General features: G+C 45.5%; 1 protein-coding gene across 1 annotated transcript in view; it reads right to left on the bottom strand.

Annotated features, from left to right (window-relative positions):
• The window catches only part of Abca4 (ATP binding cassette subfamily A member 4), a 136,038-nt gene that overhangs the window by 26,194 nt on the left and 84,769 nt on the right, over nt 1-25,075 (bottom strand). Inside the window, exons 18-32 of the mRNA XM_023720317.1 lie at nt 23,212-23,301; nt 21,407-21,581; nt 19,247-19,378; nt 17,700-17,839; nt 17,114-17,251; nt 15,948-16,141; nt 14,579-14,663; nt 11,685-11,890; nt 11,273-11,321; nt 9,240-9,502; nt 8,363-8,487; nt 7,915-8,013; nt 7,134-7,320; nt 2,659-2,753; nt 778-810 (exon numbers count right to left, since the gene is read on the bottom strand). Of these exons, the coding sequence (XP_023576085.1) occupies nt 778-810; nt 2,659-2,753; nt 7,134-7,320; nt 7,915-8,013; nt 8,363-8,487; nt 9,240-9,502; nt 11,273-11,321; nt 11,685-11,890; nt 14,579-14,663; nt 15,948-16,141; nt 17,114-17,251; nt 17,700-17,839; nt 19,247-19,378; nt 21,407-21,581; nt 23,212-23,301 (2,011 nt within the window). The remainder of the gene's footprint in view (nt 1-777; nt 811-2,658; nt 2,754-7,133; nt 7,321-7,914; nt 8,014-8,362; nt 8,488-9,239; nt 9,503-11,272; nt 11,322-11,684; nt 11,891-14,578; nt 14,664-15,947; nt 16,142-17,113; nt 17,252-17,699; nt 17,840-19,246; nt 19,379-21,406; nt 21,582-23,211; nt 23,302-25,075) is intronic.

The raw sequence follows: 25,075 nt of genomic DNA, 5'->3' as shown, positions 1-25,075 counted from the left end.
AATAGATATACAGCCATTTTCTAGTAGTTCAATGAGAAGTTTTGAACTAATAGTGTTTAGACAAGAGATCATGTCTGCATTTTGTACTATGAATAACTACTACGAAAACAACAATATGCAATGTGTTAATTATTGTAACTGCCCTACTAACCTGTTTTGAAACTGTCTCATTGCTACTTCTTTCTTAATAAAATTAATATAAAATAAAATTCTTTGATGGAAAGTAAAAACCTCCTCAATGAAACAAAATTAATTTGCTGGGAAAGCAAAGCAGAAGGGAGATCTTATTTACCAAGGCCTAGTATCTTTGCCCCCACTTTCTACTCCAGTGGTGGCACCCCAGTTTCCTCTAGGGGTCATTTATAAAAACTGGGTCTCACTTCCATGATCTAGAAGCCACCTAAGCAAGCCAGGCGTTGGTCCTGCTCCCATCCCAAGGGCTCAAGTCCTGAGGGAGCCAGGAGGCAGCGCACTCCTAGATTACCCCCTGACAATTCTCCAGACCTCTGGTGTCACTGGAGCTTCCAGGACACCAGGGCTGGGCTCGGCCCACTAAAATCTGACAGGAATCAGCTGAGAAGTGTCTAGGTTCATAATAAGAGACATTAATTTTTTTTTGCTCCGAATGCCTTCAGGGCAGGTTTGGCTGACTTGAGTTGTGGGGATCAAACCACAGCAACCTGAGCCTGACTGCTTTGTTGAAGCAGCTACTTAAAGAACTGAGCTAGGGCCAGGCCCCCAAGAGACATTAATTTTTTTATAAAAATAATCTCTTACCTTTGTTCATTGACCCAGAATTTGCTCTTTAAGCTGAAATTCAAAATAAAATCATACAATAAATACAATAAGAAGTACTAACTTTTTTTTCAAGTCACAGGGATGCCTGAGTCTTTAAGGGCATTTTTGCACTTCCTGATGTTCAAACAATGTGGAAGCCACCCAACTTGGAGACTCAGCTTGAATAAGTATGCAGGGAAAAGGCTTCTCTTTTTTTCATTGACTCTTTTCTACCATACTCTATATGCTTGACTAAGTGAGCTTGCAGTCAAAGCTCATGCCACACAAGTTTGCCCAATCTGGACCCAGAAACCATGGCAATGACCACACCGGTGTACAGTGAGGCCTGTAACTCTCTTTCCTTTCCCCTGTACACATGAGGCTCTGACCATCACCTGGGCACCTGGGAGAAGTTCCAACTCCCTCCTCAGCCTAACAGTTAGATGCTGAATTTCAGACAATCAGAAGTTGAATGACAAGATGGGAAATGGACAGATACCAGCTCTAGGCCCCAGAGTTCAGACCTATGGACTATCATTGTCATCAAAAATCAAGCAAGCAAGCAAGCAAACAAACAAATCTAAAATTCTGCATTGCAAATTTGCTACTAAGAACAAAGTTGAAAGTAATTTATTGTTTTATTGAACAAACACTATGTACTCTGCTTTTATTTGGGGGCTTAGACGGAATTCTTTTTGTTTGTGCCACTGAGCTGTGTTCCTAGCCTTGAACAGGCTTCTCGATTTTGCTAACTGCTGGTTTGGCCTTCTTCTTCCAGCAGCTGTTTTCACCATCTTCAATGTTTTCTAGTTACTTGAGCTTGTTTCCTCCTTACTCGGGGCTCTGGTAGGGGAAACAACTGAACACACCACTAAAATTAGATGGTGTTGATACCTCAGAGCAGAGGGGGACTGGATCGCACTCCCTGAGGAGCTCTCCACAGCATGCTCTTACCAAGCTGCCCGTTCTGGTCGGAGTACTGGAGGCCTTGCACCCAGGGCCTGGGCCTGATGAGCGCAGCTGCGGAGCTCAGCGAGCTCGATACTCACTGAAGAGTTCAAGCAGTTTTCAAGGGCAATGATAACTCTTTGAAAGGCCCATCGAGCCCTTCACTGGGCACACACACAGATAGTTCCTGACTACCTTTATTACTGAGATCTAATTTGTGCCTTTCTCCTTTCTGGTTTTTACTTTTCTTTTTGTTTCTCTCTTTTTTTCTTCCTACTTTTTCCTCTTTATTCATTTATGTCCAAATATTGTTCTTTCAACCAATTAAAATACAGGACTATGGGGCTGGTGAGATGGCTCAGTGGTCTAAAGCACCTACTTAGAACAAGCTTAGCAAAAAAGCACAGGGACCATGGTTCAATCCCCCAGCACCACATGCCAGCCAGCCCCGCCCCCTGGTGGGCTGAGCTGGCCACACACACACACACACACACACACACACACACACACACACAAATAAATAAAATTAAAAATAAAATAAAATAAAATACAGGACTACATTGTTGAATAAATTGTATGCATTTTAAATAATAGTTTAAGTAGTGTATGCCTTAAACTTTGATTTTTCATTTTTAAAAAGAAAATATCCTACTCTCCTGATCATAGATTCTGTGAGAGTAAATTATTGTCTGTGCCTTGCCAATTTGGTCTACAAGGAGCTGGAATTAAAAAAAAAAATAGAAGGAAAAAATAGAAACAAAGCTTTTGTAAATAAGAAGGGGGAAAGGGGTTGAAGGGAGGGGAGGGGAATGGGAGAAAGAGAAACAGTAAGATAAATCACGTATAGGTAAACATTTTCTATGGTGAACATTATCATTATATCTATCTAAAGTAAAATGAATAAACAAGATGCAACAAAGCATCCCTTCTTACCTGCCTCTTATAAGAGAAGGATACGTTTTTACCAAGTAGTCAGAAATGTTCCTGTTGGTAAGGTCTTGTAGGATTTCAGTGCTACCCTGTGTTCTCTGAAGCAATGAGACACTCACGTTAGTCACTTGGAAAATTGAGATTTTACAGTTTGTGAAACTGTTGTTCTCCAAAAATTACATATGGACTCAGCTCCTGGGAAAATGCAAAACAAAGCATTGGCATCTGTCTGCTTCTGTCATCAGTGATGGAGGCAACTTTGATCCTTTTTTCTTCCAGTCCATGGACAAGATAGGCCACCTTAATTCCAAAACAAACCTCAGCCCTTGTGTGTTTCTCCTAGCTTCAACCTTCTCCCCTTCATGTGCATTTATCCAGATTCAATCACGTAGACCCCATCTCAGCCTCTAGAAAACTTCCACATCGTGTCCTTTACTCCACCCTTGTTCCTTTTGCTCCATTCTCCACCCAGCCACCAGATGGAGCTTTCAAAGTATAAATCATACACCTCAGCCACCTTGCTTAAAACTGTTCAATAAAATCTAGGGTCAAATCCATCTCATTATGCAGGCACTGTGGCCCCTTGCGATCTGGCCTCGGCTTCCCGTGTGAGGGTACTACCACCCTCCCTTCACCTGCCTGCCCCTTCCAGTTTCTCAGTGGGTGCCCTTGGTTTCTGACCTGGCTTTGTGTGTGGTGGGTCACCTTCAAGATTGGCCTCCAGGTGGCAATATAACTCTGTATTTAGGAACACAGTATTTACTGAGTTTCTTGTATTAGCTAATTACATAGTCCAATCATGAACTGTGGGAAAAGTATTCACTTTGTCTATGCGTGTCCCCCACGGATACATGTGGGGATTTTTGGTGGTATTAAGCCACCACTATCATGCACCATTCTTTTCACTTTTTTTTTTTTTTTTTTTTTTTGCAGAACCGGGGATTGAACTCAGACCCTTGCGCTTGCCAGGCAAGTGCTTATTCTACTGAGCCATCTCCCCAGCCCCTCTTTTCATTTTTGTACATTTTCCATCTCAGCTTCCTCCTTACCATCTGACTGTCTCCCTTCAGTTCACTTACCTCATTGTGTTTTCCTCTGTAACAGAGCTAGCATCTACTGAATGCCTGCTGTGAGCCAGGCACTCTGTTAAACATCGTCTCACTAAACCCTGATACTTTTTTTAAAAAGTACATGTTTACACTATACGCAGTTTACAGTCATCTTGGGGAGTGGGTATGAGAGCAGAATTTTTACTTCAGTTGGCAGATAGAGAAACAGAAGTCTGGAAAGGCTGGCTGACTTGCCCTGCCTTGTAGGTTGTTGGCTGGATGTGGAACTTGGATCTGTCTGGCTCCACGGCCCTTGCTCCTGCCGCTCCATCACCCGCTTCTCAGGCGGGCAGTGGCATCCAGGGAAGCCTCCCCAGGCTTGAAAAGCTGCTGGTGTGGTGATGACTTAGAATAAGCCATTTTCTAAAAATTGTGTCAAACAAAATCCTCTTACTTATCTCCAGGTATGCTAGAAGCCAGGGACACAGCTCTTCCAACTCAGGACCCACTACCTTTAGAAAACATTTTAGAGAAGGAAGGACCTTGATGACCGCCCCACTTTTTACCACCCCCATTTTCCAGACTAAAAATGTGTACTACTTCTGAATCAGGCCCATACCCTCTGCTCCTCAGCCAGCCAAAGTGGGAGCGTGCACTTGAGCGAATGGTGTGTGTGTGTGTGTGTGCACATGTGAGAGGGAGAGAGAGAGTAAGCAGATGTGTGACGTTCGATTTTACTCCAAAAAGGAAATGTAGGACTAAAAGAAAATAATAGGAGAAACTGGTTTGCCTTTTCGAGGCCTTTGGCTGTAAGAACTTGTTAAATTTCTCCCCAGGGATCGAGATCAGCACTACAAAAGACAAGTTTTAACTTAGACAGGTAGCTTCAAGGTCATGATTCATTGAGAAACCAAACCACCTTGTAGTTTGCACGGCCTGCTCTCCTCTCCCAGCCTACAGCTTAATGGGCAGTGTCACAGCCACGCTGCCCTGCTGCAGCAGCTAAGGGGACCCTCAGCCGCTTGACTGAAAGCAACGCAGAAGCAAAAGTTAATCACTGGGTACAGAGAACTGAGATAGCTCCTTGAGTCCTTTTGAGATCCCTGTGATGCTACAGTGATGGAGTTGTGAGTCAGACAGGGTATATTGCTTCAGAAATAAAGGTGTATGCTTTGAGAGAAAGATGAGCACAGAACCCTTTATAAACCAGCAACTGGATTAGACACTATAGCAAACTCTGCTTTTCATATTGCCATTGGAAGAGCTTGCTTTTTTGGCCCTAGATCACTCAGAATGAAGACGACAGCCCCAAGTCTCCCTGATGCGAGGTTCTGGCCAGTGACATAACAGTGGAAGTGCTCTGCCGTAGTACCTCCTGGAAACCTCCCTTGCACACATTTGCCCCCGTTCTTTTCTTTATCTCCTCTCCTATCCTGCTGTCCAGAAAATAGATTCCGCCATCATGGCCAGGGAGCTGGAGCACAGAAAAGCAGCAGGACGCTATGGACCACTCAGATAGGAGAAACACAAGCCACATCATCTCATCCACTATTGCTTTGAAGTGGTCATCACTTCAGGTGACTTTAATTCTAAATAATTCTCTATCCATGTTATTTCACCAAAGCCTCACCATAATGCTATGAAGTTAGAGCACTTCAGCTTCTAGAAAGGAAGAAGGCGAGTAGCCAGCTGGAGTTCTTTCCTCCCTTCAGCCAAGCCACTCCCGCCTTACCACACTGCCTGTGTGGGAAGCGCTCACTCCGGGCAGATCAGGAAAGGAGCTCTGCGAGGCCATTATGGCAAGTGGCTGGAGGATATTACCAAGAAGGGGCAAAATGCAGCTTTTCCAGCCACTTTGCTTCTTCTGGAATGCCCAGGAGAGCGTCACTGCTGTCCAGAGTGCAGAACTGTAAAAGACAGCACTGCTGAAAGCACAGTCAGCGGCAGCCTGTGCAGATGTGCTGCTGTGCACACACGTCAAGTCCAAAGCACAGGGACGCTTCCTCTAAGACCTCTGTTAAGTGTGCAAGTCCATTAACACTTGAATGTGTACCATAGTAATGTTAGTAATGCAGAAATATTGAAAACTCAAGTGTCCAGCAATAGGGGATTAGTTAAATAATTTAAAGTAAGCCCAAATAGCATGCAGCTATTAAAAATGGTATAGATGTATATTAATTGATGTGACTGTTCATCATATGTCAATGTGAAATGAGCAGGTTTGAAGACAATATTTTGAATATAATTCTGTTTGGATAGATAGGATTCAAATGTTTTTTTTTTTTAATTTTATTATTTTAGGCAAGGGTCTACAGGGTGTTCAGAGTCTCACTACTAGATTGGACTTATAGTGATCCACCTGTTTACAGCCTCCCAAGAGCTGGGATTACAGGTGCGCACCACCATGCCCGGTCTCAATTGCTATCTCAGTGTGCCTCGGGAGTGAGGCAAGCACGGCAGGCCTGGGGATTGAACCCCCTTCCCCTGTGCCTGCTTGCAGCTATTTGGCTGGCCCTCAAATTTTATTATCATTACCTCTAAGTGATGAATTTTTTTCTCCTGACTTAGCTGTGTTTGTTAACTTTTCTGCAATGAGAATGGATGACCTTGCTATTTGGTGGCTTGACTTTCACAGACTCACTGTTTTGCAGGCTTTCAAAAAATATTCGAGGGGGGGGGCAGGGAGATGGCTCAGTAGAATAAGCACTTGCTTGGCAAGCACAAAGGCCTGAGTTCAATCCTCAGTTCCCCAAAAAATAAAATCTAAATTATTTATCTCAGGGTTTTCCCTATATTGCAGGATTCTGGAGTATATGTACAATATATGCATGTTGTTAAAATTACATAAGTTTATGAGTTTACAAAATGGTTAAGAACATGAGAAATGTTTTTAAGAGTGAGGGAGATAGCTCAGCAGCATAAGCACCTGTTTAGCAAGTGCAAGATCCTGAGTTCTATCCCTGGTACCAAAATAAAGTAAAATAAATAGAAGTGCTTTTAAAAGTGTGGGAAAAATTTATAAGAGTGTGGGAAGGGTTTATAAAGCCTCAAAATATATAAAAATATTAAAATAAATGTAACATCACTACTTTGCTAAATTTCACTTATCCCAGGGTGTCTGGGATGTAACCTCTGCGATAAGTGAGGGGCTACTGTAATTTTTTAAACTTTGAAAACATTCTCTTGAATAGGAAGTGTTTGGTGGAAAGTGAAGTTTTGGTCAGTGACTTCCTGCAGGTGGCAATAACAAGGGCTTCTGGGAAATGCCTCTAAAAGACCCAGGGAACCTAGTTTGACCCTCTCCCACCTGTTAGATGGTTGGAAATACTAGTTGTCTACAGGCTCAGAAGCAGAGGCACCCTTCTGAGCCTGTTGCCAACAAACACCAAGCCTACAGGTTGGGGCCAGTTTCCAGAGGGGCAGAGGTACCTGTGGGGGTGGGAGCCCCCCAGCTCCCTCAGGGCACTCAGGCAGCATGGTGAGCTTCTCTCTGGTGCTGCACTTGCAGGAGGGTGAGGGATTAGATGGCGTCCATTTCTGCTTCTGGAATAGATGCGTGATGTTCGGGGACACAGAGGGAGTCTTCCAGGGGGTTGAATTGCCACAGGGGTACTCCCTCATGGAAAACAGAAAAATAATCCACAATCAATTCCAAAGTTGATTTAAAAAAAATTCCTTGGAAGAAGAAATAGCATCTAATGCTTTTTCTCAGCTTTTCACCCTCCTCCTGTTAGAGGTTCAGTTATGCTCAAGAGCCATCAATAAAAGGTTGACTGACTAGTTTGGGGCTAGGAAATAACTAGTTTGCAGACTTCCTCATCTCCTTGTTTTGATCTAGTAGCTCTAGCTGTGAGAACAATAAAAAAGGAATTATAAATTAGTCTAGTCTGATTCTCACTGATAGACTAGACAAGACGAGAAGTTAAAATCACACTGAGTCTGTAGAATTCCTGGTACATTTCAACTCTCCTCCGTGATTCTCTTCTTTATATTTATATTGATAATTGAGAACTAGCTTAGAAATAATTAGTGCCATTTGAAGTCCAGTTATACAATAGCATATACGCTGCCATCCTCCTGTCCCTGGTCAGATGCAGGCCAGGGACATGGAAGTGACCCATGTAATACAGAGCAAGCCTGAAGAGGTATCTTGCAGCCTAAACCCTGATCAGAGCAGTTGGCATTAGGGCAGGGGAGCTCAAGGACTTACAGAAGCCACGCTTTCTTCAGGCAGCGGTTGCCAAAGCCTGGCTTGTTCAGGAGGACGTCTGCCAGCACTGCAAGGCGCTCATTGCCAGGCTCGTCCATGCTAGACAGCATGAGAGAAATTCACCCAGAGGTCACATGATGAAAGCAGCCAGCATGCAATCTAGAGTCCCCTGAACAGCAGCCATACGCCAGGCATGTGTGTGAGGGACGGCTGCCTGAATGTGCCTAAGCACTGATGGCAGGTTGTCTGCACCTCAAAAAGATGGAGCTCAACCTGCTCTCCCACACTTTACATCCTCTTCTTTCTCCCTTTCCACTTGGGACCATCTTTCTAAGCAGTGGCAGGTACATTAACACCGTTTCTCAAGGAAGCAGAAGGCCTCCTGCATGCTGCTGAAGATCCCAGGAGGGAGGGCCAGGGTTCTTCCAAGGGCATGTGGACGGCATACCTGAAGAAGGTATACTGCTGCCCGTATATCCAGGGGTGAAGAGTCAAGGCAGGAAATTCACCAAAAGGAGGCACAATCATGGAAAGCATCAGAGCCAAAAGCACAAACGTGGCTGGGAGCACAATCTGCAGAATAAATGTGGAAACACGGGCTCTAGCATGATAGGACAAACTCATGCACATGCAAGTGTGCCTAAACATTCATTCTGCCACCTCCAAGGAAGACCCTGGGGAAGAAGGACACACCTCTGGGGAAGTATTACAGGTAGGATTGCAAAGATACGATACAGTAGAAGAGCGCTGGGGGTGTGGCACAGTGGTAGAGCACTTGCCTAGCAAGACCCTGGATTTGATCCTTAGTATTAAGGAAAAAAAAAAAAAAATACATAGAGGACAGCAGAATGCCCTGGCAGCCACTGAAGAATGTGAACATAGGTGACATTCAGCCAAAGGCCAAAGGCCAATTCAAAAAGTGACTCATACTGTTTATCGTTCTTTGGATCAGAGTTTCTTTTTCTGAATGAAAACATGAAAAGAAACAAAACAGACAATAACTTGAATATGTAGGGTCACTGCAAAAATTTACTGAAAACATGACTCTATTCTCCACTCTAAAAGGCAGAAACAATATTAACATGGTCACTACTATTCTATTTTCTCTGCTAAGTGAGCTTCACTACTTACAAAGAACACCGATTACCCAGAATCAAAATAAAGTTTGAGCAAGGAGGAAGCAAAGTCAACAGATTCTCAAGAGGTTGCTCAGGGCTGTGTCTGAACCCACATGGGCAGGAATACTCAGGAAATAGGGGACAACCAGGAGCAGGCCCACAGGCCCAGGAAGTGCTGCCAAGCATAGCCCAAATCGCCAACAACACCTGAGCCAGGAAGTCCTTGTGGCTGCGAACTGTGTGGTGGAATCGCTTCACCAGCAGCGCTTGCACTTGCTGCAGGACCCGCCGCACACCCGTGTTGAGTGAGAAACTGGGTTGCTCCGGCTCCGGGGGAGGCTGGCCCTCGGGGTGAGCCTCCTGCTCTGGAGAGCAGCTGTTGGAGTCTTCGGCAGGCTGCCTCGCCTTCTTGCTAAGCCCCAAATAGGGGTGGCGGAGATTGACATGTTCCCTTTTGTGCTGAGTGCCACCTATTTGAGGAGGTTGAATACAAAAATTGGAAGTGTACATGTAAGTTCTGGATCCTACGTACCTTTTTTGTTTTTTAACAGCATTGGCTTAGTTTTTTCTTTTTCTTTTCTTAGAGCAGCAACATTTCAGGCCAGATAAATTAATAACCTTTTTAAAAAAAATTCTATTTGTCAGTGTAAATTTTCTACAGAATCATCTGAAATCATTTAAAAATTTTGTTTGCATTAAAGAGAACAAAATAGTTGAGTGCATTGACATAAAGAGAGCCCTGCAGCCCTTAACTCTGGCTGGTGCATTGGGCTCCAGCCTGGATGGGACCTTCAGAGGATGGAAATGAGTCAGCCAGAAGAAGAAGGAGGAGGAGGAATAAGAGGAAAGGGGAAGAAGAGGAAGAGAAGAGGAGGAAGATGAAGAGAAGGAAGAGGGAGAGGAGGAAGAGGAAGAAGGAGGAGAAGAGGAAGAGGAGTAATAAGGAGAAGAGAAGGAGAAGGATAAGAAGGAAGAGGAGAAAGAAGAGGAAGAAGAAGAAGGAGAAGGAGAAGATAAAGGAGGAAAAGGAGGAGGAGGAGAAGAAGAAGGAGAAAGAGAAGGAGGAGAAGGAGAAGGAGGAGGAGAAGGAAAGGAGAGGAAGACATGCTCCAGTGTCAGACTTCAGCTATGAGTCCAGGTCAGGAAATGGAGAATGATGAGTGTGGCACGAGTCCATCACTGAACCTGCAGAACTCTGCCCTGGAGTGCTGGGGCAGGTGCTCTCCACTACCAGAGCCCCTGCCTCCTGGGCCTAGTGCACGTGGCTACCTGGGAATGTTAGTGGAGAGGATGACTGAGCCAACCCAACTGCCTTTACAGCTGTCCTTTTCCTGAAGGATGTGAGACCACTAAAAAAAGAGTGGGGGACGAAGTTGAGGTCCCCAGGCAATCCTGCTGTATCTACCACATATGTTCTGCAAAGAGACCCCCAAGTAACCATGGGCTTCAACATAAACGACAACTTGTCTGAATAAATAAATAAATAAAATTAAAAAAAAAAACCAACTAGGAGAGACTTGCTGCAGGTTCTCATCTACATGTAAGAGAGGGCCCAGTGGGAGGACTGTGGCAGCACGGGTAGGGTGTCTTGTTCCATCAGAAATGGTCCATGCTGCAGCAGACAAGTTACCTCTGCTGGACTTTCATCTCCCCATCTGCCCCCTCTGCAGTGAAGTTTACTATACTCACAATGTTTTGTGTGGCCGTGTGACCTGGGCTCAAGTTGACATGTGTCAAGGAGAGACTCCCACAATCCACAAGGATTTTAGTCCCCCCCCCCAGTTTCAAAGTCCAAAGGTCAATAAATGAGGGCTCATAATGTCTTTATCTTGGTCTCTCAGGGACCCGAAGACTAGCTGGCATCTGGGTTGTATTAATTGTCACTGTTATCTCTTAGGATTCTGCCAGCTGCCACTCATGGAGACAGGAATGATCAGAGGTCTGGTGGAGAGGTGATGAGATGAGGATGGTGGCGTGTTGGGAATAAAAGACTGGGGATGTAGGATGGGAAGATTTGGGCTCAAGCTATAAATCAGACCATAAATATTCTGATTCATTCAGAATGCTTCTCCTTTGTCACTCAAAGGCACGAAGAAGCAAAGCACTTAATACTTAAGGATCAGACCCCATAGAGGAGAATTTTCCTGCACTGTTTTGTGACTCTTCCCCTTCATCTGTCAAGAGAGAGTTGGTGTGTGGATGGGGGCTGGGCGAGAGAGCTCCAGGCTCCAGCATTTTACCAGAAAACAGAAGTCCTGAATCGGAGTCCTCTGTGACCTTCAGAAAAATCTGTTGAGAAATTAAAAAAGAGAATTTGAGTTAGGCAGTCTCACTCTCCGAAAAGTGGAACTGATTGTGTTCTGTTGGGTACTGCTTCATCGCAAGAAGAAAGTGCACCATGGCTGGTTTCCTAAGAACATAGTCTTATAGAAATGCAAAAATGTAAACATGCAGTGACCACAACTACATAAGATATGCATGCATGTGGACAGAGGTAGGAGGAGGCAACACAAAACTGAAGACGGTTGCTCTCTTGAGTGGGCAATTACAGCTTTTCGCTTTATAAATAAAACCTTCACTCTAGTGTTAGCCTTTTACAAAGAACTACCTCTTCTGGCACCAGACAGAAACCAGTTGAAATTTCTGCTTTACCTCTTCCAGGGGTGTGTCAGAAATTCCAAAACTGCTCAGCCCCAGGTCCGCCAGGGTCTCCTCCAGCTCTCTGAAGAGGCTAGCATATGCCCTCTGCTTGAAATTCTTATTTGGAAGGAGGAAGATGACTTCTTGACCAATGCATTCCACCAGCTTTGCCTCTGGAACATGGTGGCAAACCACGTCCATCAGCTCATTCACATCCCCTAAGACAAGAAAAAAATCTTGATGCCAACTCTGTTTTCAAGAACCTGGCAGAGTGAGGTTTCCCAGATCCCCAGGCTCTTCCACCTCCTGTCACAGGAAGGGGTACTTTGCCATTTAGCAGCGACTCTTCTGGAGGACTGGCTCCCATCAAGTTTGTTTTTAGTTGACTGTAATGGCAACTGAGAGGCAGAAGCAGAAGGCAAAAGCACTCTCCTCAGAGTGACTGTGCAGCCTCTTGGAGAGCGGGTCATGTCCTTGGGCCAGTTTCTGCCTCGGTTCAGTCAAATATTCTGTTGCTTCAAGCAAAGTAACTGAGCAGGTCCTACCTCTGTTTTCTCATATGTGAAAGGGGGAAAATGATAGTCACTGTGGTTCACTATCTTTCACTGGTAACTTGTGGGTTAAGTGAAAGTTGTTTTCATTTTTCTAGTCTGGCTGAAGCAAGCTCTGGAAGAGGGCATTCCTGAAACAGGTGTCAAGCTGAGCCAGAAAAATCCACTTCCTAAATCACACACCCATGCCTGGTCTTGGAGGGCTGCGCTATTTCCCTTGTGATTACATCTCTCCCCTTTAAGTAAAGTGAAGAGACACAATGCAACACAACACTAGCTCCCAGGAAATGTACTTAAGGGCATGGTGGCCTGGACTGCAGGTGAGCATCACACATCCAACAGGTGTGCCCTCCTACAATCAGAATTTCATTCCTACACGAGCATGTGTTGCTCTAAAACTTTAAATTTAATTTTAAAAATATACTTTAAATAACCTTAAAGCATGCACCAAAAGAGAGATAGTTAGTTCCTTAGCACATTGTCTTGAGAGGCAGGTTAAAAGGAAAGAGATTCCGTGAACTCAAAACATGACTCTCACAAGTAGTTCTCCTAGGATCACCCTGTGAATTTTTTTCTTTGTTTTAAAAAGAGCCATGTGGAGGGATTTTATGGCTTTGAGCAAAGATCCCCTGCTTAGCTGGATTGGAAGGCTTGCAGTATGTCAAGCCTGAAAATTGGCCTTGATTGTCTTAAGTTCTGGGATGACTTCATGGAGGGGGTGGTTTTCATGTGAGAAGGAAGTTGTGCCCCAGTACCTCTGTAGGGGTCAAGTGCATTGTTCTCATAGGAAGGAAATGGAACCTGAAGCCGCTGGATTCCCAGGAATTGCGTCTTAGCACTAGAGGCTGGCAGGGCCCTGGCTCCGGCAGGGAGGTCTCTGGGTGTGTGTGGTATGTGGGTGTGTGTAAGTGAACAGCCCTCCACAGCATTAACTGGGGATTTAAATGCTCTTCCCTCCATGATTCAGGGCCTAACTACTTAGTACGTTTCCCACCAGTGACAGCATTCCCATTCTACACAAAGCAAATCTTGCCTTAGAAATAAAGTCATATTTTAAAAAGATCATCCCAGTTAAACTGGCCCTGTTTCCAACTTGATTTTGGTGGACCACAGTGATTAATCACATTGTTGTTAGTTTTGGTTTTTTTTGTTGTTGTTGTTTGTTTTCTTAAAGTCAATTTCTTAGCCAGGATTGTGAAGAGGTCTCTTCAGAAAGCTGGGAATACCCAGACAAGGCACAAGGCACAGAAGTGTCATTCTAAACAGACGTTTTCTGTTTGTTAAAGGTTCTGTCACTGCAAGGAAGGTGGGGTGGAAATACTGGCAATGAACTTCACTCACTGTCCCTTAAAGGTTAAGTATAGTACCTAAATATTGTCTGGTTTTATTATTTTACCAGGTTTCACTCAGTAAATTCCTTAGGCTTAGGAAAAATCTAGATAAGATGCTATGTTTTTTTCTTTGTTTTTGTTTTTGTTTTAATTTTGATGCATGTTATTTTTCTGCTTAACTTTTTTTTTTTTTTTTTTTTTTGCAGAACCGGGGATTGAACTCAGATCCTTGCATTTGCCAGTCAAGCGCTTATCCTATTGAGCCATCTTCCTGGCAAGATGCTATGTTTTGTTTCTTTGATAAGCACATACTTTTCTCCTTGTGTTAACTTGGGTCAGGGCATGAGACCGAGTTACAGAGGTGTGGTATTCCATCTGCAAAGACCCCTCCACAAGGGGCATGGAGGTGGGGCATGGAGTGGGCCCTCGTGGAGGACGGAAGGCAGGGCAAGCTCTGAGTCCCTCCGCGGCAATGGCCTCTTCACCGCACTTCCCTGAAGGTGAGGCTGCCTGTGAGAGCTTCAGTGTACCCTAACTCCAGAGAGAATCACTGCAAAACTGGGTAGCCAAGGGGAGAGTGAGGCGGTCACAGGGTGTGCGAGGTTGCACGCATTTGTTATTCACGCACAGTTCTGGTTCTTCAAATTGGCCACTAAGAGTGGTGCGCCAGCACGCTTCCGCCAGAGGGCGCAGAGGAGCAGCTCTGGAAATTGCTGTGCAGACCCTGAGGAACGTCCCAAACCAGCAAAAGGACCCCAGACTAAAGGCTTAATAGGGATGAGGGCGCAGAGTGAACAAATATTAAAGGGAGAGGGCCCTTTGGCGCATGACTTTTACATCCAGTTGGAAATGAGAGAAAGAGAAAGAATGTCAGAGAAAAAGATGGTAATTGCGTAAGTTTAGGTCTGAGAACACCCAGTGTTTTCTTTGCACCCCCTCAAGCACCTCGCAACTAGACACACCCAGCAATACCTGGCGATGGTCGCTGGACCAGAACCAAGGTACGACCTGCCCTCGCCCTTACCGTCCAAGGCTTGCTCTGGAGTTATTTCATCAACGCGGGCTGGACACCTGACAGAGAAACCCGGAGACGCACAGCTGCAGGTCCCCTACAATAGATGGACAGGAATGACAGAGAAGGGTACATATCACTTCAGTGACAGCATCTCCCTAAGGCCAACTGCTGTCACCACGTTCTTTGTTTCTTACTGCCAAATGTGGTCAATACGGTTTTTTTTTTTTTTTTTTTTTTTTTCACTGCTTAATCTAAGTCATCTGAGAAGTGTGAGGGTGGAACTGTTTGATTTTATCCTAGAGAGTATGTGAGTCAGGCAAAGAGAGAATTAAAACCTCAAAGGATCCTTTGGCTTGTCATTAATCAAGTGACAGCTGCAGGTTCTGCCTGTGTGAGACGTTCGTCTCCTCCCTCCCCATGGATGTGTGCTGAGCTGTAGAAATCTTCCCAGGACAGGAAAACCCATAGTGCTTAAACTAGGACATAAATAATGCTGTGGTTTAACACTTGTGACACTTGGCGTGTGAGTGATGCCTGTTCTCAAGGAGCCTGGCGCACATTCATAATACCTTATCTCACACTGTATCTGTACCGCATCCCTGAGAAGCAGAGTCAGAAATTACTAGTTTCGTTTCTCATGTGGGGAAAAACAACCGAAAAAAATTACATTATTTTTCCAAGATGACACAGTTTGTACACTTGGTAGCTCACACCCGAACCGGGGTCTCCTGAGATGCTCAGCAGTCTCTGCCAGTTAGTATTTTTTGGCTTCACCATTTTTAGGTTATTTCCAAGAGGACCTATCTTCTGTTTGCATTTACCACTAGAATTCAGGTTTAATTAGCACACATGAACGTGGGAATGAAAGGAAACGTAAACAACTACTCTTAAAGAAGTCCAACCTTAAGAGACACTTGCTTCTATGCTGTAGCAGACCACTTGTGCAGTTCAGAGTACCGGTGTGCAATAATTTCAAGTTGTTGGAAACTAGTTGTATCATTTGGGGTAAGTGTCTCGGGAGGAGGTTCAGAATGTGTTTATCAAAATCTCCTGGGCCAGGCGTGGTGGTGCACACCTGTAATCCTCCACTCAGGAAGAAGAGGCAGGAGGATTGTTATGAGTTTGAGACCAGCCTGGGGTACAAAATGAGCTCAAGGCCAGCTTAGGCCACATAGCGAGACCTTGTCTCAAAAAGACTGCATAAGTAAATAAATAACAAACAAATAAATAGATGAACAAATAAAATCTCCTGCAAATGGTCTCAGAAATAAATAAGCTGATTCTGCTTGCTAGAGTTCGAGCGTGTGAAAATGCCCAGAGCAGCTGCTTGTGTCTCCCTTTTTTCCCAGGACGCGCTTTTCCCTGGGCAGACACATACCTCACAGCTGCCTCCTTGACTTTGGATGTTTTTCATCTTGCGAACCAAGGTCAAGTAGAAGCCTGTGCCGAAGCAGTTCTTCAGGAAGAGCGGGGTGCCGGAGCAGTAAAGTCTTCCCTGGGAGATTATGGCAACGCGGTCTCCAAGGAGGTCTGCCTCGTCCATGTGGTGGGTGGACATGATGATCGTTCTGCCTGTGGGGTAGGTAGGGAAGGCAGGGAAGCACGGGCGGCCGTGCCTAGGGTTTGGCTGGCAGAGGATTACAGCAACCTCCTGGTGATATGGTCACAAAAACTGGGAGATAATAAACGAAAACAAGGGGACTAATTCAGCAAGTTCCAGGACACTTGGATAATAAAACTAGCATTTCATAGCATAGAGCACAGTCATAGAAGGCATCTTTTTATGGGATATAAGGCTGATTCAAATAAATCACCACATACGGGCACATTCATTATTTTCAGTGTTTTCTCGAGTTCCGTATTTACATTCTCTGGGGATCACAAAGCACTGTGAGTATAAACTTGGTAAGAACACACACAAACACACTCTGACTAACTAGAAGTGTCATTAAAAGAAAGCAGTCATGAGAATTTTAGGATGGAAATCTTCAGGGAAAAGCATGGGGAAACACAGTGTACATAGAGAGGCGAAATCTCTGGTCAGCACTTGAGTCGCCCTGTCATTTTTATGGGCTCTTTGAGCTCTACCTGCTGTCTCTTCTGGACCTGAGTCCTCTGGAAGGGGCAGGGACAGAGAAGCAAAGGTCCCATCCTGAGACGCTTGAATCTGCAGCTGTCCTCCACAGCACTGAGCACTCACTGCAGTGGCCTCCCACCTCTTCCTGAGTGGTCATCCAACAGCAAGAGACCTCTGGGGATGTTTCTGGTGATCTGAGTCCCCTTAGTTAGGGGAATGTCTCTTAAAGCTGTACCTATTGCCCCAGATAGAGGGACTAGGGGTTGAGTCCTTCTGTGAAGTAGGCTCTTCCTCATCAGTGACTCCCTGTTTATAATTTATGTAAAAATCTCAGGAAGCTGCAACATAAACGTAACCTCCCTGGAAAAGCTGCATCTGACAGTAGTTATGGCCACTGGAGTACTTAGTTGCAAAGAGCCAGGGGTGAAAGCGTGGCACCCACGAGGAAAGCCAAGCAGGGGCATCACCTGCACGGTACTTCAGGAGCAGGTCCCAGATGGAACGTCTGGAGTAGGGGTCCACTCCAGAGGTAGGCTCATCCAGCACAACCACCTTGGCGTCTCCCACAAAGGCTATGGCGACAGACAGCTTTCTCTGCATGCCACCTAGAGGCACAATGAAGAAGGTGTCAGTGGGGTAGGTGAGAAAGAGAAAGGCCCAGGCTGGCAGCACAAGGGGCCCCTGGAATCCAACAATGGTTTGATGCTGTTCCCTTAGATGTCCAGACAGCATTCAGAATCCCAGTGCTATTTAGACCTCATAAATGTGGAAAAGGAGACCCTTGCTTCCTGGGACCTCACCATCTGAAATCTGTTCTTCTGTTTCAGTTCAAATACATAAATGACAAAGCAAATAAAGCCCAGGCTGCTGCAAGACTGTGTTTCGTATGGAAAATGATCCAGAGGTGGGCTGCTCTCGGGTTCTCGGAATCACTTCACAGAAGCTTCCGGCTATCAGGCACGCTCCTGTTAGTTACAAGTGTCCCCACCTCCTGGGTGCCCTGGGAAGCAATGGTCTGCCATCTGTGGCCCTGTCTCCTTCCAGCGAAGGCACCTGAGAGGTCCTGAGCTTCTTCATTCCTCTTGTGGTGGAGGCCTGTGTCCTCTAGCATGGCCTCCATCTCCAGCTGGGCCTCCTCCCAGGACTTCCCTTTCAGCTGGGCATAGAACAGGATGTGCTCAGCCACTGTAAGGCTACGGGGACAGGAGGACAGGAAAAGCAAAGGGCTCAGTAATTCTATCTCTCACAACTCATCTTATGGAACTAAAGATGAATATCAAGGTTTTGCAACCAAAACATTCACTGTGATATTGTTTGTGATATAAAACCAGACCAGTGATATAGCTCAGAGGTACAGCACCTGCCTGGAAAGCCCAAGGTTTTGAGTTCGATTGCCAGTACCAAAAAACAAAACAAAACAGAAAGCAACACAGTGCAGGGGCCAGGGGTTCAATCCCTGGGCCTGCTGTGCCAGCCCTGCCCCCGGAACACACTGAGATGGCAATTGAGACTGGGCGTGGTGGTGCACCTGTAGTCTGAGCTCTTGGGAGGCCATAAACAGGCAGATCACTATGAGTCTGATCTAGCAGTAAGACCCTTAACATCCTGTAGACCATTTCCTAAAACATAAAAAATAAAAAAAAAAAAACAATACAAACAAGCACAATCCTACCTAAGTATTTAATAAGAGAATGGATTCCCTGGTTCATTCATATGATGGAATTGTATGAGAACATTAAAATTCTTTTATAAAGCAATGTACAATGACGTGAAAAGATATTCATAATATCTTTGTTTAAAAGAGAAATCATATTTTAATTAGATTTTAAAATTATATGAGTAGTTGTATTCTCCTTTATAATTTAAAAGTATATATGTAATATACATACAAGCATAAGAAAAAGTTTTGAAAAATTACATAGCAGGGTATTAACAATTGTTGTCTCTGTATTGTGACTTAATTATTTTTGTTTTTATTTAGCTATCTTTATTTCTTCCTTCCTCCCTCCCTTCCTTTGACTATATATAGGTTTTTAGATAAGCAACGTAAGATGGGAAATAAAAGAAACAGAAAAGCTCCCTGCAAAGTCAATCCATAAAGCTGTGACTTAAAATGGAAAGACAGGGGCTGGTGAGATAGCTGACAAAGTGCCTGCTTTGGCAAGCTCAGGGACCAGTGTTCGATCCCTGGTCTCCCATGCTGCACTGGCCCTGCCTCCTGGGTACACTGAGCCAGTGACAAAGTCCAGGAGTGGTGGCACATGCCTGTAATCACCGTGCTGGAGAGCTGGATCACCACAGTCTGATCTGTGTAGTGAGACTCTGTACCAAATACACAAATGAAAAAACCTTTGGCCCCTGAAAGTAAGGATTTGAGAGCTGAGCAAGGGGACCAAGTATCTGCCATTCTGTGAGAGAACAAATGGTGTCACTCTGAGTACCAAAAGCACAGGTCCATGTTTGGTGGGCTAAGTCTCACCCCAAGGACTTTGGAAGAGCGTGGCCACATGCACCAGACAAGATCCCTGAGTGGGGCTCTGGAGAACATGTTGGGGAGGGGGAGGCAGGGCGGCAGACAACCCATCTTCTGTCTTACTTACTGGTGGAACAGGATGTTGTGCTGTGGGCACATGCCAAGGCTCTGCCGGATTGCATCCAAGTGGGTTTCAATGTCCTTTCCCCCAATGAGTACGGTCCCTGAGGTCGGTGGCAACAGACCTGTCAGGATAGACCTGCCAAGACAGTGTCATGGCAGGAAAGGTAACTTGCATTGGGAGAGCAGTCCCCTAGCAGTATGGGCAGGGACTCTCCCTGGGGACTCCTGCCCTGGCTCTGAATTAAACCCCAGGCCACCACTACTAGCTATAGGGTTCAGGTGTCCCATAGACGACATAGCACCAGTATGTACACTTAGGCCCTCATGCAGAGAAAGGAGGCAGGTATGGTCCTTGCTGCTGCTTGCTTCCCAGTGTTCCCAGGCCAGCACCAATGGCCTCCAGGCTCCTAGCCTCAGTGTTCACGTTCAGCCTCACGCCCGCCCTGCCACCACAGTGCCCAGTGCTAGAGAGGCGCTCATGCATGGCTTTTTCTTTGCCCTCTGGTGTGCAGTCATGGATATTGCAAAGCCATGTGTCACCACTACACATTCTGACTTGGGCCTGGAGAAGAGAGAAGCCGAGTACACCTAGCTATGCAATGCACCCCTCTTGATTCACTGATTGAAGTTAGACATCGAAATCATTACCAGTTGTATCACCTCTGGATTCAAAACATAAAAAGTCTAACAGCAATGTTGCTGTGATTTATAAAATGAGGAAAATAATGACTTATCTGTTTGGGTAGTTGTGAAGATTAAATGTATAAAATTGTGCATTACATTTATTTTACTTTTTTAATCTTTTATTTATTTATTTGATACAGGGTCTTGCTATGCAGCTCAGACTTGTATGATCCTCCTGTATCAGCCTCTCCAGCACTGGGATTACAGGTGTGCACCACCATGCCTGGCTCTGGGGCCCAGGGCTCTGGGGCTAACAGGGCACGCCCGGGGTTCCAGGGCCTGCACAGCATACAGTACCAGGGATTGAATCCCGGTACTGCCTAGCTCCCCAGCCCATAAATTGTATATTGCATTTAGGGAAAGCAAAATTCAGAAATATTACTATCATTATTACTAAACATTATTTCAGTCCCCAGAGAAAGTTGCATTTCTGCAATCAATGAAGTAATGTATTTGCCTCTGAGAAGTCCTGGGGTCCTGGAAGGACCTTCCAGGTCTCTGACCCTATTTGTTAATAGGGAGAAGAATACAATGAATTAACGCCACCACACCCAGCTCTGTCTGAGTTCTGATAAAATCTCAGGCTATCTGAACTTGTACTTAGCAGCTGGGTTCTCTGCTGACCAACCACTAGAGGGAAACAGAACCAAGTATAATGGCCCCAGCCCCACATTCCATTCACACTGAACTGCCTAAGAGCACATTCCTGCGCAGGGTGTAGACTACTTTTCCTTCCTGGGGCTCTGTGAGAAGCCAAGGACTTGAAGACTCTATCACAGAGGTTGCTGTCCCCAGAGGCCTGCACAGGAAAGCTTGGTGGCCACGTTTCCCTCAGCCTTGTTCTCTAACATGGTTGTTGGGCCCCTTAGAGAAGTGAGGGGAGCTCCTGAGTTGAGAGGTTCACTCAGAACCCCACGTCCTTCCTGAACTTGGCCTTCCGTGGCCAGGCTGCCACCACATTGGCCCACGTAGAGACTACATTCTTAGAGCATTCTTTAGAACTAAGACTGCCTCTTGTCAGAAACCCTGTGCTGGGGTAAAACCTGACTGGTAATTGATAGGAAAAGGAAGGCTCTTTTAAAACAAGCAGCACTCTGCAAACCTTGGTGCACGGGCTCAAGATGACCTTGGCTCGGTCACCACCATGGCTGACAGTAATGCAGGAGAGGCTTGGGATGGGGAAAGGACCCACAGGCAATTGTGGAGCGAGAATGGGCTCCTGGGCCCACTCAACCACCAAACCAAGTAGCTTCAGAGAAGTCCTTCAGACTCTTGGAATGTCCAGCTGTTCAATATACAAAGCAACCCTTTGTTGCTTTTGCAAAGATCGAATAAAGCAATATTAGACCATGTTTTGCCACTAAAACAAATGTCTGCCACTACAATTCAGTGGGAAGGTGTAGACTTCGGGTAACAGTGGAGAAATGAGGCTGGGAATGACAGTGGCATGGCAGTCCACAGCCTCTTTCAGAGGACTCACAAGGTGGTGGTTTTTCCTGCTCCGTTGTGACCCAGGAATGCAGTGATCTGGTTCTCATAGAAGGTAATGTTAAGACAGTCCACAGCTGGCCGGCGGGAGGGCTCAAAAATCTTTACCAGATTCTTCACGCATACCCCAGGAATCAAGCCTGGAAGTTCACGTTCAAAGAAGGAGTCTTGGAGGATAAAAAACAAGCATGATATAAATATAAAGCCTTCACGTGCCTGGTTCTCATGGTCTTTTTCTGACCACTGTCATTTGCCTCTAATTTCACCTGCCCCTGTGACTTCAGCAATGAGCTTTGTAAGGTAAACCAGAATAAGAGTGACTGTAATGGTAGTGAGCATTTACTTAGCAATCACTGAGCTGCTCCGTGCTTTCCATAAATTACCTCTTTTCACACAACTGCCCAATGGGCTGGCAGCCACTAAGCTCCTTCCTGTAGGTGAGGAGACTTAAGTCAGGCCGACGCTGTGCCCTATGAAGTTCCCAAAATCGTAAGTAACAGGGCTGGGACTGGAACCCAGAGCCCAAGCTTACCCTAGAGCTCTCACAGAGCAGGACCTAAGCTCCATCTTTGATCCCAAGCTCCTTTTCCAATAGTCTTCAGGATTCCACATAGATTTCTGGTAACAACTCAGGCTCCTCACATGTTCCCTAAAACATTTCTCTTCAGACTCTCCAAACCCATTCCTAGGGCCACCATTCCCTTGTCAACTTGAGCTGAAGTCTTTTGAGTAATTTTGATTACAGCTGACGCTTTGCTTCTCAGAGCTCCAGAACTCTTTCCTCCTGCTCGCACTCTTCCTCCGCCCCCACTCCGCTTTCCCTGTCTGCTCTCTGCTGTTCCCTGACACCCAGGATCTCCTTTTTTTCAGTTCCTCCTGACAGCATTGCAGTTCTAAGCATTTGCTTGCTTGAAAATAAAATTTAAAATTTTTAAATTCCGTTGCTTCTTCGGTGTGTCTCCTGGCTTTGCCAATGGGTGAGATGGAACTAGCTTCCCCTGACCCCCAATTTCAACCTTGTGCTACCATTCTGGGAAGAGATCTTCCAGAAGCATTGTTGCCTGCAATCTGCTCTGTGAGGAGCTGCAGGTCTCTGGCTTCAACTTTGTGAAATGGTGTCTGGTGGGTGTGTGGAGGCTAGACCCTCTCGCAGAGTGTCAGGCAAAGCCAGAGACCCTGCATCTCTCTAACCCATCCATGAGAAATGCATATAATTGGCAATGAAAATCTTTGGACAAAATATGGAACTTACTCAAGAATGAGCATCAAAAGTGAGGGATGCAAGACTGGTGCTGGTCCACCAGTCCAAGAATGATTAGGTAACTTCCACTGTCAGGAAAGGCTTTGATGGTTTGAATGAATGGGCTTCTAGATTTGTAACCACGAGTGAAGTGCAGTCAACGCCTCTCAACTCTCCTTCCCCTTGCACACAGAAGCACTTATTTTTGTCTTTCCTTATAGCTCATATCCGCTTCAAGTCCCAGTGACCCAAGTCATTGTTCTCGCTAAATCCTCGGAAGTCAGCACATTCGTGCAACTCACTTGGGATTTGCCTAACAAGGGCACAAACACACTACATACTTGGGCTTTGCTTTCTCCAGGAAGTATGCGTTAATGTCTGGGCCAGGCCATTCATTCCCACACGTGCAGCTGCACCCAGCTTAACACTGGTCAACAGAGGGAGTCAGCTTCCTGGGCTTCATTCCACCTGGAAGGAGGTGTTTTGTTCTGGCCCTTTGTGGGGCTTAGAGTCTTTCCCTTGCCTCTGTTCTGCTCTGTTTGGGGGCAGGGGTTTACCATTCATTCCTTCTGGGTGTTCTGGGTCCTCCATCTCCTCTGTTATGGGTTCAGTCCTTTCCAGTGCTCTTTCTTCTCTAGTTGAACACCCTGCACCAACCAGAAGCCAATGTGACTCTTTTAGTGAGGGCTGAGAATCAGTCCAGGCCAGGAAGGCGGAGCGAAGTGGGGGAAACAAATGTTTCCCACAGCCAAGGAAAGACAGTTCGTTCAGAAGGTTGTGCCAGCATTCCTGGGAGACTAGTTCCGTGTCCCGTGTCCCCCCTGCTTACCCCCATCCCCCGCCCATGGCCTGCAGCCTCTGGCCTGCTGCTGGGCTGCACTGCTCAAGCCTGATTGTGCAATCTTCCCCAAGCCCAGATTTGTAACTGGTATTTCAGAAGCAGGGAATCTTACCCCATACTGTGGCTTTTGTTTTGGTTTTTTGTTTATTTGTGGTATTTGTGGTGCTAGGGGTGAAACCCAGCGCCTCCCACATGCTAGGCAAGCCCTGTATCACTGAGCTGTATCCTCAGCTCTAGCATGTTCTCCTACAGTGCAAGAACAGGCCCACAGGGTCAGAAATTGTGATTAAAAAACAAACCAAAGATTGAATTTGGAATGGGTTCATTTTCTTTCGCTTACCACCAGTCCTTTTCATCCTGACCTAACCTAAAACGTCAAAATCAGGCTGAACCTTGAGTAAAAGTCTATCCAAGGAGATACGATGAGCAGGCAGCTCATCCGAGCTTTAGAAATGGTTCCCATGGGAAGCTCCTATCTGGAAGTTCAGATATCTTGAGATCAAGAGCAGGGTAGCGCCTGGCAGAGGCACAGGCCTAGACAAATTGTGAAGTGGAAGAGATGTCTGCACATAACTCTTGACCTTTTGTTTGGGGGAGGAGAAGACAAGCAGAAAAGCCAGCAGAGTACAGGAAACTGCTTGGTGGTTAGGGTCATGCAACTCCCAGTCCTTCTATCTCTGCGTCCTGCAGAATTTTCCAATCTATTCCCCACAACTCCTACGGTCACTCTACTAATGTCATACAACCTGAAGGTCAAATAAAATAATAAAGGGACTGCCTTCTGAACAGTCATGGAGCAAGTGTCTCATCAGGGAATGCATTCAAGCTCCAGATTTTGTGCCCAGTGGCCAGAAGGGATCTGAAATGCACCTTGGCCTCCATTTCGTCATCTGTAAAAAAGAGGGGACTAAGTGGAAAAATTCAGTTATTTTCTGATTTAGACAGTATTGAGGATCCTGTTCAATCTCACCTACAAAATAGATTAAAAATAGTTGACTTCTGTCAGCAAAATATATGATTTACTTTTTTTTTTTTCTTTTTGAGGCAGGTTCTTAATATGCTGTTCAAGATGGACTTGAACTCACTACGTAGCCCAGGCTCACCTCAAACTCATGGTGGTTGTCGTGCCTCAGCCTCCAAATACTGGGGATTACAGCTGTGTGCCACCATGTCCAGCTATTATTTACTCTCAAAGGAGCACATTTGTCTTAAGGTGTTTAGAAGTAGAGTAGCTCTTGGGATTGCAGAGAGGGAGAATAAGGCCCCAGGTTCTGATATTTACTGACATTAAAAGTATTCCAGCAGCATACTTCTGAGTTAAAAATTCCCACTTATGATGGGCTTACAGCTCTATTATAGTGAAAATGTAAAGGTTAATAGGTAGAAAAATTGGGGCCAGGGAGATGGCTCAGTGGAATAAGCGCTTCCCTGGCAAGTGCAAGGGCCTGAGTTCAATCCCCAGTTCCACCAAAAAAAAAAAAAAGAAAGAAAAGAAAAGTTGCACAAAACCATGAAAAAATAATGAGCTATTAGAAGCAGTGTTGATTTGCATCATTAAGAGGAAGAAGAGAAGTAGGAGG

This window comes from Octodon degus, unplaced genomic scaffold (assembly GCF_000260255.1).
Source record: "Octodon degus isolate 3935 unplaced genomic scaffold, OctDeg1.0 scaffold00074, whole genome shotgun sequence".
Taxonomy (NCBI): domain Eukaryota; kingdom Metazoa; phylum Chordata; class Mammalia; order Rodentia; family Octodontidae; genus Octodon; species Octodon degus.
Note: the sequence above shows the minus strand (reverse complement) of the source record. Positions and strands in the feature narration are given on the sequence as shown.